The 14,825-nt window shown below is 35.4% G+C and overlaps 1 protein-coding gene across 1 annotated transcript in view; it reads right to left on the bottom strand.

Annotated features, from left to right (window-relative positions):
* ME1 (malic enzyme 1) overlaps positions 1–14,825 on the bottom strand; it is a 165,101-nt gene that overhangs the window by 84,367 nt on the left and 65,909 nt on the right. Inside the window, exons 4-5 of the mRNA XM_018078070.3 lie at positions 12,747–12,822; positions 11,399–11,560 (exon numbers count right to left, since the gene is read on the bottom strand). Coding sequence (XP_017933559.1) covers positions 11,399–11,560; positions 12,747–12,822 — 238 coding nt within the window. The remainder of the gene's footprint in view (positions 1–11,398; positions 11,561–12,746; positions 12,823–14,825) is intronic.

Raw genomic sequence — 14,825 nt, 5'->3', positions numbered from 1 at the left:
AAGATCCATTTTCTGTGTTACTTGTGGCAATCCAAAAATAATAGCACGCTTTGTATGAACAGGGCACTGTCACCATGGGTGGAATACAGAGGCTTCTTCACAGAAAGGGCTGTCGAGCACTGGAACAGGCTGCCCAGGGAAGTGGTTGAGTCACCAACCCTGGAAATATTTAAAAGCCATGTAGATGTGGCACTTAGGGACATGGTTTAGTGGTGGACTTGGCAGTGCTGGGATAACAGTGGGACTCAATGATCCTAAAGGTCTTTTCAAACCTAAACAATTCTATGACACAATTCACTGCCAGAACCATATTTAGCAGCGTTAGTAAGGAGAACAGAGAGACCTAATTCATTGTGTACTTTAAGAAAGAAAAAAACAGCAAGATAAATACTCTGCATTATGTTTAACAGTCTGAGTGATTTCTCCTGATGTTAATATCTGTCTGCAGGGACAGGAATAATGCCAATTCCACAAATGCCTGTAATTTGAGTTGGAACTTGGAAGATGCTCAGAACCATGGTTTCAGAGGAACATTTCATCAGACACAATTTTAGCATGCATAACTCTTTTACACAGTAAAACTGAAAACAAATGGTTGTCTGCATGCCAGTGGCATTTCTTGAAAAACTTAATCATTTGCCTATTGAGAAAACAATAGTCCTGAAGAATCCAACATCGTTTAGGACTTCAGCACATTATGCTGCATGTAATCACTAATATTTTAACATACAAATAATAATCAGAAAGTAAAAAAATATGAGAAATCTGATGTCTTTTATTCATATAGTTTCAGAGCACCTCACAAGAAATCTCATGAAAATCCTAATATCTACTTTCTATAATAGCTTTTACTGAATCACAGAAAAGGCTCAGATGAACCATTAAGCTCCCTACACAACTGACCTTCCACAGACCCCATACAGTTAATGACTATTCTTCTCATGAACCCCAGCAGTTATATGTCTAAAATTTCAATCCCGTGTCCTGTCACACATCAAGAAACATTTAACAATACCCTCAATGCTACATTTTGAAATATAGCTGATAGATAATGGGAACTGTAAGCCATAGAAATAGATTATCACAACCAAACTTTCAAAAGTTTATTGCTCTCAAAAAACCTGAGGGATGACATGCTAAAACCTACTTGAGGGTCCAGCAGTAAGTGCTTATAATAAATCACAGAAGGTGGTCAAACAATAATCTTTAAGAAAAGTCCAAATATTACTCATGGTAGCCTATACAGTACCTTAAAAACAAGTCTAGCCTCAATGAAATGCTTTATAGAAGTAGGAGATTTTTTTTCCTGCAAAGTAATCATGTGTGTTGCTATCTTAATAAACTATTTTTTTAGCTTAATCAAGAGAGTATGACAAGATATAGATGCTTGATGTGATTCAAACACTGTGAATACATCAAACTTTCCTATATCATTTTCTGTGAAGCAACAAACACATATCATTCCTTTTATTTTCATGCACTTACATTTCCAAATTTTGTTTAGGATAGGCAGTGGAAATGTTTGAATGTAAGGAGTCATCCAGTTTTCAAAACCAGACAAAAATTAAGAAAAAAAAAAATCAAAACCAAAAAACAAACCATCAACAAAGTGAATCAGAGAAGAGCAAAGAAGATGGCATCAGTAAAGTTTTAACTAACTATAACAATGTTAGTAACTAACAATATTCAGAAGAATGCTATCTTAATAATCTTGCTTCATGTGACAAATGACAGATAACATAAACTGTAAAAAACCCCTTGAAGATCTTTTTCATTCATCTTCAATATTCTATTAATAAAGGAGATTTTGCTATTATTGTATCAGGTCACAGATTATGACAGCACAAGTGTTTTGAGTCCATCAGATATGTAATTGAACAGAATTTTAACATATCAACAGGTATCATTTACAAAACTGAAAATCCTGTTCTAGGTTACCAGTACATCCCATTTCTATACCAACAGTTCTGATATTTTGTTTTGATTTCTTTTCAATTAATATGTAACTATAAATCTCCACTACTTGTTGCGACCTCTTTTCAATTTTATTAAACTTATATTTATTTCATTTACTTCCATAAGCTACTCGCACATGGTCCTTCATCAAAATATCTTTGACTCTGACATCCCTGTCTACTGTGCTGACAATCACCCATTTTTTTCTAGAGCCAAATGGGTTGGACCTCTTCCTACATCAACAAGTCACATCAACAGTGTTCCTTTGACTGACTGGCAATTATGAAAAAAGTATGTTGATATTATTTCAGTGCTGGCATGTCAGCTATATATCTGTCCTACCACCAAAAGAAAAAAAGGAAAAAATAATTCTGTGCACAAAGTAGACCTGCTAGTGCAAGGCCAACATTTGTAAGAACACCTTTATGATAAATAGGTGACATGCTTTGTTCAAGACACTAAGCTGTCTTCTGTGGAGCCATAAGTGATGCATATTATCCCACCTTTTGTGATAGCAGCTATATTTATGCTTACTCCTTCTCTTTTCTTCTCCATTGCCTGTGAAATTCCTGAGGAGGCTGATAGCTGGCAGTTACATGAAAGTCTAAACTAAAACTAAAACAAACACTATCTGTTGTTGCCTTCTGAGCATGAAGAATTGGAAATGTCTAATGTATCTTGAAATAAAGTCTGCCATCAGTTTGGCCTGTGGATATTCATGCTTGCTATCCAAAATAAGCATTTCCAGATATTCATTTCTGCCCTCTTTCACAGATCCCCTTGAGCTGAAAAGTGAAGTAAGAAGAAATGGACTGAGAGAACTGCCAGTAATATCAGTGCACAGCTCGTTCTTTCTAATGCCAGTTGAAACTGAGACTTAAATCTCAGGTCACCATCTCCGTTCTCTGTGCTAAAATTCTCCCCTCTTCAACTTCTCAGGTCTTAAAAATCATTGCCAAAATGCTGTTTGGCAAATGCGGAAATCTGAAGCACCACCTGACTTTGACACATTTTCCATGGTCTAATGAAATAGAACACTTCACAAAAGAAATATTCATAATAGCAAATTTTGTAAAAATAAATTAACAGTCTCAGAAAAAGAATACCATATATTCCTGCCAAAATGACAAAGTTCAAAGGATAACAATGGATCAAAAGTAGCAGACAATTGCTGAGATCTTCTCATGCACTAAGTAGCAGAATGGCATTTATCAAAGAGCAGTAGAATGACACTTCTCAAAGATAACAAGGGTTTGTTTAATACGAGCTTGACAAAAGTTCTCAATAAAAGTCTCCCAAGCCACACAGTAACCACATGTCAGATGCAGACAGAGGTAACTGAAGTGCAAACTGAGTATGAATTCATGTTAAGTAACTTAAGAACCTATACTGGATACTTCAACATCTAAGATAGTCTAGGCTCTTTTTATAATCAACAGGTAGAACAATAGATTAAAGAACATTTTAAAACACAATTAATTGAACAAATTTGACACAGCTCCTCTACAAAAAGCAGCATCTGTTGCTCTTCATAAAATTTCCCAAGGAGGATTAGTTTAGGTTCATATGGCTGTCAAGCTCTGTGTCTCTTTTTCAGTCATTCTGAGCTTACCTAACTTGGTGAACGGGCCCCAGACTCTCAAGACTAGTAATTCAAACACAAGATTATAACTGGCCATTCCATTGAATCTTAAGCATGGGAAAGATTAAAAAAAAACAGGAAAACACATTGCTGCCAGGAGAGTGGGTACACTAGAAAAGTCTAGATTTGGGTTGACTAGAGAGGCAACATGGAAAGGCTGGATGGTTACAAGAAGATTGCAAACACTAATCTCTAGTATTTTATAAAAGAATAAGAGAACTTTAAGCAAAGCCAATATAGAATCATGGGGATGTAAGTCTGGCGCTAAATATATAGCAATATATTATTTTATACAACATACATATTAAAAAGATAATATGAACTTGAAAGTCTCCTTTAATTTAATTGAACTAAAACAATTGAATGAATTTTTAAAATTGCAGTAACCTTTTGTTGTATGATAATAACAGTAAAAGTCTGGTGGAAAAAATCTCTCCTCATTAGTGTTTTATTTATTTAAAAAGGACTGTAAGTATTTTTGCTACTGACAGGAAATGTAGATCAAAGTATTTTTCATCCCCTTATTAGGGTAAAAGGAGACAAGCATTATAATAGTAGTAATGTAAATACAGAATGTCTTTCTACTGTTATAGTAAATAACAAGTGAATGCAGCATTAAACAAAATGCTGATAGTGTGCATACTATGAAACTGAGAAAAATACTTAAAAAATGTTTAAAAGCCAAGCCCATTTATATTTGAGTTTTATTGGAAAAAGTGCTGGTACTCATAGCTGCTGATCTACACCTAAGAAAATATGAGAAAAGCAGCTAAATGAAAAAAAGGGAGGTGATGCAACACATTGCCCTGGGAATACCATGGTAAAGAATAGCAAGTGATCTACATTTGCAAATAATCAAAACTTTTAGCAGCTCTAAATACAGTGGGGAATGCTGTTCCCCTTTGTACACAATTACTTCATAAAAGGGATAGGCAATGTTTTGTATTTCAGCTCTCTTGATTCTCACTAGTAGAATGCATCCTCTAGGAAGCACAAGATGTTTATACACAGTCTTCTACTGAAGGTTTAATATAACCAAGGAAATACATAGTAAGGCAGAAGATACAAAAGAAACAGTAACTAAAAAAAATTGCAGAAGACCAGGGACACAATGGAAGACAAACTCAAAGATTCTTCAAAAGGCAGTCTTTAAAAGACTGAAACACATTGAAAACTTCAGTATCTTTGGTAAATCCAGATTTATTACTACACTTACAAATTCTCAACTCATCTGAGTTAAAACAGTGAGTAAAAATAACTTTTGAAATTTTCAAGTTGTAAAATGTATTACCAGACATATTGCAACTATTCAATTAGAGCATTGAAGAGCCAGAAAAGGAAAGCCCTCAAAAATTACTGAAGAACATCAGCTGTCAGATATTTGTGATCCACAAACATGTCACCCACCAATCCCTACACTGAGCGGGAAATGGTGACTCTTTTAAGTACCATCCCTCTCCCAGCTCATTCCTGAGTCTGTAAGTGTAATATGGATGCTGGCACAGTTTCAGGTGTTCCTATTGTTTAAATAAAGCACATTTACAAGTGATTGGTGATGCTATATTTATTTTAGAGGTAGAATCTTTTGAAAGACTCTGGAAAGATGACACTAAATGCCCCCAATTTTAGAATGCGCATCTATAAAAACAGATGCACTAGCCCATTCCCTCTTCTAAAACATGTTCAGTCCACTTCAAATAACTTAATAGATTTAAAAGGAGACTACCAATTCCAACAACATAAAATAGTATATGGTTTTTTAATCTGCATAATGGGCTAGACAGAACTGTAAATTCAGAAATTAATTTACTTTTCAGTACTTCTGAATAGTGAAAAGAGAACAGAAAAAATTACTCATGGCATTGACTCTAGGAAAAATAATATCCAATCACACTATTTACTTGCCAAGTGGAAGCAGGAAAAGAGGAAGAAAAAGGAATATTCATGTATTTTCTCCTTTGTTCAAGTGCTGTCCATGTGCTACCAAGGAAGGATCTAGCAGCAAGATCTAAGAGGGAAAAAAAATCCACTTATAAAATAGAACTTAACTGGTGAAGGAAGTGCAATTACCTCCTACCAGGCTGACATGGATAGGCAGCAGCTGAAAGATTAAAAAAACCAGAAGATTTACTTCATCAATAGTTTTACAAATTTTCATGCCTGGAACTCAGCACCACTGGGCCACAGCATTACCTCTGAGCACCTTCCTTGGCCTGACTGTTTTGTGGAGCATGGAAAAAAGCCTCTTTTCATCAACTAGGTTAAGTTGGTCCATAACATTTTAACATACCTAAATGAAAAGCTGCACATCTAGAAACCTGTTTTGATCACACATAGCGTCATTTGTATTGCAGAAACACTCAAAACTACTAAGGAACACAGTGGAGAATATAACCTTGAAATCTGATTCTCATATATGCACCAGATACAAAAATAGATCATTTTTAGATAGACAGGACCAATCTCTATTCATAGAATTCAGGAAATATTACTACTATTTTACAGTAAAACTGGCACTGAAATGCTGTCTCTAGTTCTAATGATCATCATTCAACAGAAAGGCAAAAGGACCTTTTTAAAATCAGAGCATAACCATTTCAGTATATAGTTACTACACCAAAAAAAAAAGTAAAAGTGCCACTACTACGTAAAAGTGCCACTACTCTATACATGAATGCAAATTGTGACTGTTTTTTATTTAGAAATCCCTGCAGCTGTACACAATTTACATTATTTGTTTGATACATTTATATATTTAGATTGATAAGGTATGAAATAGCAGGTTGGCTCTATACTCAGCTTTCTACTGCCCAGGTTTCTGTTTTGGTTGGAAAATGAATAATAAAAGGAGCTTTGTTTATGTTTTCTCAACAGATTTCATTTGCACATTCACAGGTAGGTATTCTTCAAGAATATGAATCATGGAAAGCTGGTACCAGTTCTTATGACAACTGAAAATAATTTGTTGAAATGCAGAAAGTTAATTAGAACAAGCTGAAGAACTGAGCCTGAATTTGCACCTCAGCTTTTCTGGATTCCATATTCCACCACGGAAGCCTGCCATTCCTCCAGAGGAGTCAGAATTGAGAGTCAGCCACAGTCATTGACCTATTTAGGGCAACTGTGAGAACCATCACATTTCTCCATTTCAATATTTTAGTAAGTTAAGAGAAAAAATATTCTGAAGCAAGCACGCAGGAAACAACTTGAAATAGCAGCCCACAAATCCCTGAAGTGTCGCAGATGGAGGAGCAGCTGCCCTAGGAGCTGCCCTGCATATTTCTTTCTCTTGTGCACCTCTCAGTACTTAAATCATAGAATCATAGAGTTGCTTAAGTTGGAAAAGGCCTTTAAGATCATTGAGTCCAACCATTAACCCAGCACTGCCAAGTCCACCCCTAAAGTATGTCCCTAAGCACTACAACTACATAACTTTTAAATACTTCCAGGAACGGTGACTCAACCACTTCCCTGGGCAGCCTGTATCAATGCTTGACAACCCTTTCTGTGAAGAAATTGTTGAAAGTTCCTCTGGCACAAGCTGAGGTAATTTTCTCTCCTCCTATCTCTTGTTACTTGGGAGGAGAGACCAACAGTAATACAAATAGAAACCAGTTCAGATACACATTTTTAAAAAGCAAACTGACCATCACAGCTCATCAGTACGTTAAGGGCATATATATGTGACCAGTCAGCTATTTAACTATATAGGTGACCAGTCAGCTATTTAACTATGTCTACACAGGGCAAGAGAATGTTGGCATGCCCAGCTTCCTTGCAGCCATCACAGTTGCAGCTGGAGTGACTTCTGACAGCCCGGCAGTCCTGATGGCCAGTGTGTGGCACTGTCCTGGTGCTCAGAACACCAAGATGCCTTCTGCTAAAAACTGCCTGAATAAGAAGTCCTTTCAGTAAGAGCTGTCTTGGCTTTTTCACATCGTGTGAAGGTACTATCTAAAGGAGTTGAATGCCTTCTAGTTAGACTGAAATTTATTGTAAATGGTTTAAGTTTAAATGCTAACACGCAATCTTTCCAAAGCTCCCACAACTGGCCATCGCCAGTATTGAATTTACACATTAAGTTTAGAATTGCTATAGAACCCATGAACTTGTCAGAGCTTCTCTTCTAAGATATCAAATAAACACAGTTTTCATTCCTCTGCTAAGCATTCAGTATTAGATTAAGATTTTTATGGTCAAAAGAAATTGATAAAGATATTAAACATTGCAGAGCTGAAGAAAAACAACCCCGAGACACCATAAACCCACAAGTATTTTATTATTCCTCACAGAAATATAAATTTTAAATTGCATTTTCTCTAGTAACACAGGAGGCCTGCATTGCTTCTTCACTGGTCTAGTTTTAAAAGAAACACTATGAATTCAAACGTCTTATAAAGGTAAAAAATAAGAGTCAATCCAAAATCTGTAAACTCACATTAGACCAGGACCATTGTATTTTAAATAAGAGCCTTACCTTTAATCCAATCTGCCTGACATTCTCAATTTATCCCAAATATAACTAAGAAAAAACTATTTCTTCCTCCCCACACAGATCAGCACGGTACAGAAAGCTTTTACCAGAGTTTGTTTTTTTTAAAAAAAACTGGCCAAAGCATTATTTGGACATTCTGATTTAAGGATCTTGACAAACTTTTAAAGCTTTTGTTCAACATATTCATTTGCTGTTAATACAATGGAAAATAAGACTTCTTGCCAAGACAGATAAAACTGACATTTAAAAAATGTCACTACTACCACATTTATAGTGACAAACTAATACTTCCACACATACCACCATTAAGGAAAAGCATCAGGAACAACAGAAAAACTCATTCTTATTATTCATAATTATTTTCACTAGGTTGCTTTTCTTTAGTGTCTTTTGCTTTTTTACTGCCTATAAACACATTTTCTGAACTTGGTTTCTATTATTAGGTTTTGCTGTTTGTTTGGTTTTATTAAACTGCCAGTTTTCACATCCCTGTAAGCCAGGCTGATTTTTTTACCAACAGGCTTGCCTCAACATTGTTTATTTTGTGAGACTTTAATAGCATCTTTTAAGTAGAAAACAATCATCACTCACATTTTAATGTTTAAATGTTTCCCCATGATCCAGCTTGATTATTTTCATTGTTCTTAAACCATCCCACCTCCAGTGCTGAGAACATGTGTTTTGGGTAGGTCTCCATTAAGTTACAGCTGTTTGTACCTTGGCAACTATTCCTTTTCTTCTACAGTCTATTTCTTTAACCATTTCAAGGTGATTTAACATATATCTCTACAACATTAGATGAACACTCAGGATCCAGAGATCATATCACCTCAGGATTTCCAATGACAATTTCCTATCAGCACTGAGATTGGTGCCTGAGTATAGTTTAATTGGATTGAAATCCCACCTAAAGAACCATCCTCACACCTAAAAAATATGTGGCTACTGGGTAAGGCACAACTTTTAGTGAGATTGTCACGGTTTGAGGTAAATAACTAATAGTACTCCAGTATTAGGAGTACTAAAAGTACTCCTGTTAAATGCTTTGGATAAATATGTCCCTCAATAATTACTTACCTCCAATTTGTCAATATTTTCTAAAACAGGCATATTATTTTTGGTAGCAGCCAATACCTCTTCTTTTGGACACTCAGTCCCACGTAGATTACATAGACTGATTTACTAGTTTGGTCACACGAGACTTTCTACTGGGTCAATTTTTACACATAAATAAGCAGTTTCCATTTCTCTTGCTTATTATCTAGGCAAACGTATAAAAATGCTTTATTTCCTTCTCATTACTTTCTTTGGTTTTATGAGTAACACGACAATATCCCAGCCAAAAATACCTCTGCTAAAACTGACAGTAACAAGGATTTTAATAATCATCTGAAATTGAGTTGCTTCTCGAAGTTACTGTTTCAAGTCCTGTATACAACAAAGCAATCCAGGATGAGAACCTGTAAAATCTTGAGGTTTTTTGCAATCTGCTTTAGAATAAGACTTAATCTTTCTTTGGAGAATTTGCAGATTGTGCACCTCCACATTATAGTTGCCAAAAGTACATTTTTTAGAACTTCTTTTAAAGCAGTGAGGCCCCCGCAGAATGGCAGAAGGAACTAATCTAAATGGAAAACATCTGCACATTTCAAAAAATATGTTCAGCATAATTATTATTCATATGTGCTCAAGTTGTGAGAGTGATTTCTATTGTGTTTTATTATGGAAAATACTGGCTAGACTAAGAAAATATAGCATGAAAATACAGTTATTTGTCCAAGAGGTTTAGATTTTAAGATAAGGAATTGCAGTGCAATTCCACAGCAGCTTGACCTAGTATAATCAGCTTAGCCAGCAAAATGTGAACACTTTTCAGTCATTTCAGTTCTCTACAGCGACTCACCACCAGGTTACATGAACACAGGTGTTAAGGACGGAACAGGGATGTGGGTGAGAGGAAGGGTGTTGGAAGAAATTAAGGGACCTGGTGCCCCAGGTTTCCTGACTGACTAAAGGAGAGCCTGGGAACTACATCCAAGCTTCCATTAATGAATACTATCAGGCCCATGTAGTCTCATCAGTCAAGGGGTACAGCAATAAAGTCCCACCTGGTCATGACCCAAGGGCAGACTTCAGGTCTCATTCCCTATGATCCTAATATAAGAAGCCATATTCCGAATTGAAAAACACAAAAGGCAATCTCCTGAGCAGAATGGGAATATTTCAGAGCATCAAGAAACTCTAGCTCACACAAATTTTATGCACCTTGTAATACTTTATGGGTGCCACCCTTTCATACTGATTGTTTAGTCACAAGAACAGTGACATGAAAGTTAGACTACTAGTATGGATAAGCCTGTTTTGCTATTGGTCTGTGTATATAAAGATGTTTGACAACAACTTTCATGAAAATAATATGCTATGCAAAATTAAAAAGTACAATGAAACACAATCATAAAAGCAAAAGGCAAATCCTAGTGAAGTATAAGAAGTATCTAATGCAATTAACTGCCTAGAAACATTCAATGATAGATTACACAACTGACCCAGCTGCTCAAACCAGGAATGAAAACATTTTATAGCTAATTATTTGATATGATTTGATATGATTTGATATGGCTACATGCTACAGTGTTCAGGTACATCTCACAAGTAAGTCTGTCTGCTTTTAAAGGGAGTTTCTGAGGGGGCAGAGAGAAAGGGTAGCAGGCATTTCTGGTTCAGTAATGCTTTAATGTATTGTAATTGTCTAAATTATCCCAGTGGGGCAGGGGTGGATGTGTGTGTATAAAGCTGAAGATGCACACACCCAACCCAACAATCTAGAAGCCCCAGCTAAATTTACTGCTACAGGAATACTTTATTTAGCTATAATACACAAAAATCTTTGATACATTTATCATACATAAAGTTTAGCACTTGCATTATTTATAGGGGAACACGTGTTTACTTCTACAAAAGCATAATGATATTGCAGATTTTTTTTTTAATTTGCCATCATTCATAGTTTTTGAGTATACAAATATTCTTTCAGACAAAAAAAAAGAAGGAAGAACAGGGGCCAAGTAATTAACTAGTAATCTCAGAAGCACTGGAAAGCAAAGAGCCAATTTTCAACAACTTTCAATCTCTGCATTTCACACAAATGGGAAGCCAAGTTAAAGAGGGTAAGGTCCACACACTTGAAGCACTAGGACCTCATCTGGGGAAAATTTACAGTGCTTTCTATAACTAAAATGAATGTACAACTGAAGTACACAGATGTGCACATTTAATATTCACTACACTTCAGAAAAGGATTTTACCTCATTATTTGTTCCCACATCCAACATCACTGGCAGACATTCGTAAGGTTTTATTCCTCCACATGCTGTATAAAGTGCCAGTTTACCAACGGGAATGCCCATTCCATAACAGCCAAGGTCTCCAAGACCAAGAATACGTTCTCCATCAGTCACCACAATAGCCTGGAGGAAGCAATAAAAACACTGTAAAAGTCACTTCTTTGGTTGTATGCACTAAGTATTCCGTTATTTTCTTACCATCATTTTATAATTTTTATGCAAAAATTCTAGCAGGTACAAAAAAATCAATACTACAGTAAAGGCACAGAATTGTTTTATTGTACTTTACTATGGTTTTGTTACGCTATTTTAGACCCTTGCTTCACTGGAAACGGGACTTTCATATAAAATTTTAAGAATATACAAAAGAGCTACTTAGTATTACATTACAAGGGAACTGGAATTGTTCCCTCTTACATTTTTCTGTCAACAGTATGAAAACAGAATAGGAAGGGAAAGGAAGCTACCCACTAAAAAAGAAGAATCCCAGACTCCTGGGTTTTGCCATATCTGTTCTCAGAAGAACCAGAGCCAGCCACTCCTCCCGGCCTTTGACAGTGATGTCTACAACCACCTGGCTCTTACCTCTCAAAGATGTATTTCTTCCCTTGAGCAAATAACATAACTCCAACATACTTATGCATATGAGGAAGCATGTATTTTCTTTGACAGAAATGCAATAACTTAGTAAACTCCAAAAAACTGTCTGTGCTATACAGAAAGGTTTTTCATAGTAAAGGACAGAAGTGCTCAGTATAGCAAGCAGCTGAAAACACAAAAATCTCCTTGTCATACTCTGTGACAAGGTATTTTAGTTGGAAATTTAATATTTCTTTTGAGAGAGCTCATCAGGCATCACAAATGGAGAACTATTAACTCAAACACTAGAACGGTTTGCCAAGAGATCTTGTGGAGTCTCCACTCTTGGAAAGATACTCAAAACCCCAAAGGTTGGACGTAGCCCTTCCTGGCTGACCTTGCTTGAGCAGGAGGATCGACTGGATGATCTCCAGAGGTGCCTTCCTACCTTAACCACTCTGTGATTCTCTGAAATGCAGAAAAAGCATTCAGAGTTGTTTTTTTTTCATGCATAATATTCTGTGTAATTGACTAATTCATAAGCCTATAGCCAGAAAAGTAAGGGTTTAAATGCCTCAAACTTTGGCTGTAACAGCATTCTTTCTGTTTAAAAAATTAGTTAAAAAATCACTGAAATCTAAATTGATAAAAAGCTTAAAAATTATCTTAACCAAGTCATCTTGGCTACAAAACAGCATCAGCTTTGTCATGCAACTAGAACTGCACTTACCTTGATGACACTTTCTGGCCAGGATTTAAGCATTGTAGCAATGTGACCCCGGTCATGGATAGAAATAAAAAGACCTCTGCAAATAGAAAAATGCTTTTCATATAAGCAGGCAATTAAATAATTATAAATCCATTTAATAAAAATAAAGTATAAATCAATAATCAAACTCTATGTAAATGTGTTTCACACAAAGATTCCATTCAATAAAAAGAGCTCAGTTTTGTATCAATGAGTAAATTAATTAAACATCTGCATTTAGTAGAAGTCAGAGAACATGTAACTCAGTGAAGTTTTATCGAGCATTGAGAATGTGTAAGAGTCTTTTCTGAAAACCATTAAGTTTGTTTTTAAAGCTCACTAAGCACTTCATCTGTTCAAATGTGTTCATTAGTTGTCCCTGACTACGAAATGAGTTCCTCATATAACCGTGATCACTAGTGCCTCAGCAGTCCTAACATTTACAAACAAGAATAGGCCAAAGTTTTAAGCTATGAACAAAACCTGAAATAAGCCATATATTATCATTACATAAAATAATTCAAGAACATTCAGTTATGTGTTTAGAAAACATTCAGTTATGTGTTTAGAAAACAGTCTGTTTATTTCATTAGATTGCCCCTTTGAAACTCAGAGAAGTGGTAAGTTACCTTCTCTACAGTGAGAAAAGGTCCTTGGTGCTGAGCAGACTAAAACTTTACTCTGAACAATGTTTGTAAATCGGCCTTTAGTTCCACCAGTACAGAAGAGTTTAAAACAAAATGACAGAAAAGTTTAATTCTAATTTCTTTTTCTGTTTATTACAAATTTGATATTGTATCTTATCCTACTCTTCAGCATTTTATTCTTCGATTTTTCTACTTGACAGGCAAATAGACATTCAGGTCCACTCAGATAATTTAATTTCATTTCTTATCAACTTTTCTCATGTGAGATAGTGGAAAAATACTCTCCCATTGAATTCAGTCTCTAAAAACTCACAAAGAAAACATCAACGGAGAAGTACGTGTCAAAGATGCCTTCTTGTAATTAAACTTTCATTAGTAAGTATAAGAAGTTGTCTTCTAGAATTATTCTAAAGCATTTGATCCACCCATTATACAGTAAAAATTGGAGAAAAGTACTGAAAAAATAATTGAAATCTAAGTCTACTACAATATCACCATATTCATACAAGTGAGTTTTTGTTCATGCAGGTCTAAACAAAACTAAGAATCAGGAAAACACTTTTCAGATATGATTGCACATACTCCAAGTCAAGCAAAAAATTTCCTGCTGTGTTAAATATATGCTAATCAAGACAACAAAATGAGTCCAAACATTACATGTAATTTCTTATGTTTATATATTTCAAACATATTAGATTATATGTTTATATATAAATTATAATGTGAACTATACCTTCATATTGAATTTTAATATAATTTTGTATTTAAGTGTATTCTTCCCCTCTTTGCTGTCACAAACATTCAAATGAAATTGTTTATTATTTTGGACAAAATGCAATGTAAGACACATTGCAATTAACCAAAGCGTTCCACTTGATGCATTTTCCCCTAGAATTAGAAATCTTCTCATCCTGGAGTTTCTAATTAATTCCCCTTCTGCATCCACTCCCTACGCTCAGAACTAACACACCAGGCTGGGTATTATCATCTATCAGTTGTTTTTTAATGAGTAAGACCTGTCAGTAAATTAATTCCTCCACCTCTGTGGAAGTGACAGGTCCTCAGGGACAGGAGGGTTAATATATACAGCACTTTCGAAAAGTTCTGGTATTTACAGCACACAAGTATACTATTTGTGAGCCAGCTACCTGAAAAAAAGATGTTCCTAACAGTGAAATGCTGTAAAGTAGCAAAGAAAAGTAAATGCTGATTCTTCTTTGCTGATGTATTGTACAGTGAGTCATTAGATAAAACAACCTGTAAACTGTTAAATCATAAACTACAGCTTATCAAAACTGCTCGCCTCAGACACAGACAACTGTCAGAGACAAGCGTGTGAAAGGAAGTGAAAAGTGCTGGAAGAAAGCTATCTTGTGGGATCACTCCTCTCCTTGTCTCCATCCTCCAATTTACA

This window comes from Manacus vitellinus, unplaced genomic scaffold (genome assembly GCF_001715985.3).
Source record: "Manacus vitellinus isolate BGI_N305 unplaced genomic scaffold, ASM171598v3 scaffold_4_pilon, whole genome shotgun sequence".
NCBI lineage: Eukaryota > Metazoa > Chordata > Aves > Passeriformes > Pipridae > Manacus > Manacus vitellinus.
Note: the sequence above shows the minus strand (reverse complement) of the source record. Positions and strands in the feature narration are given on the sequence as shown.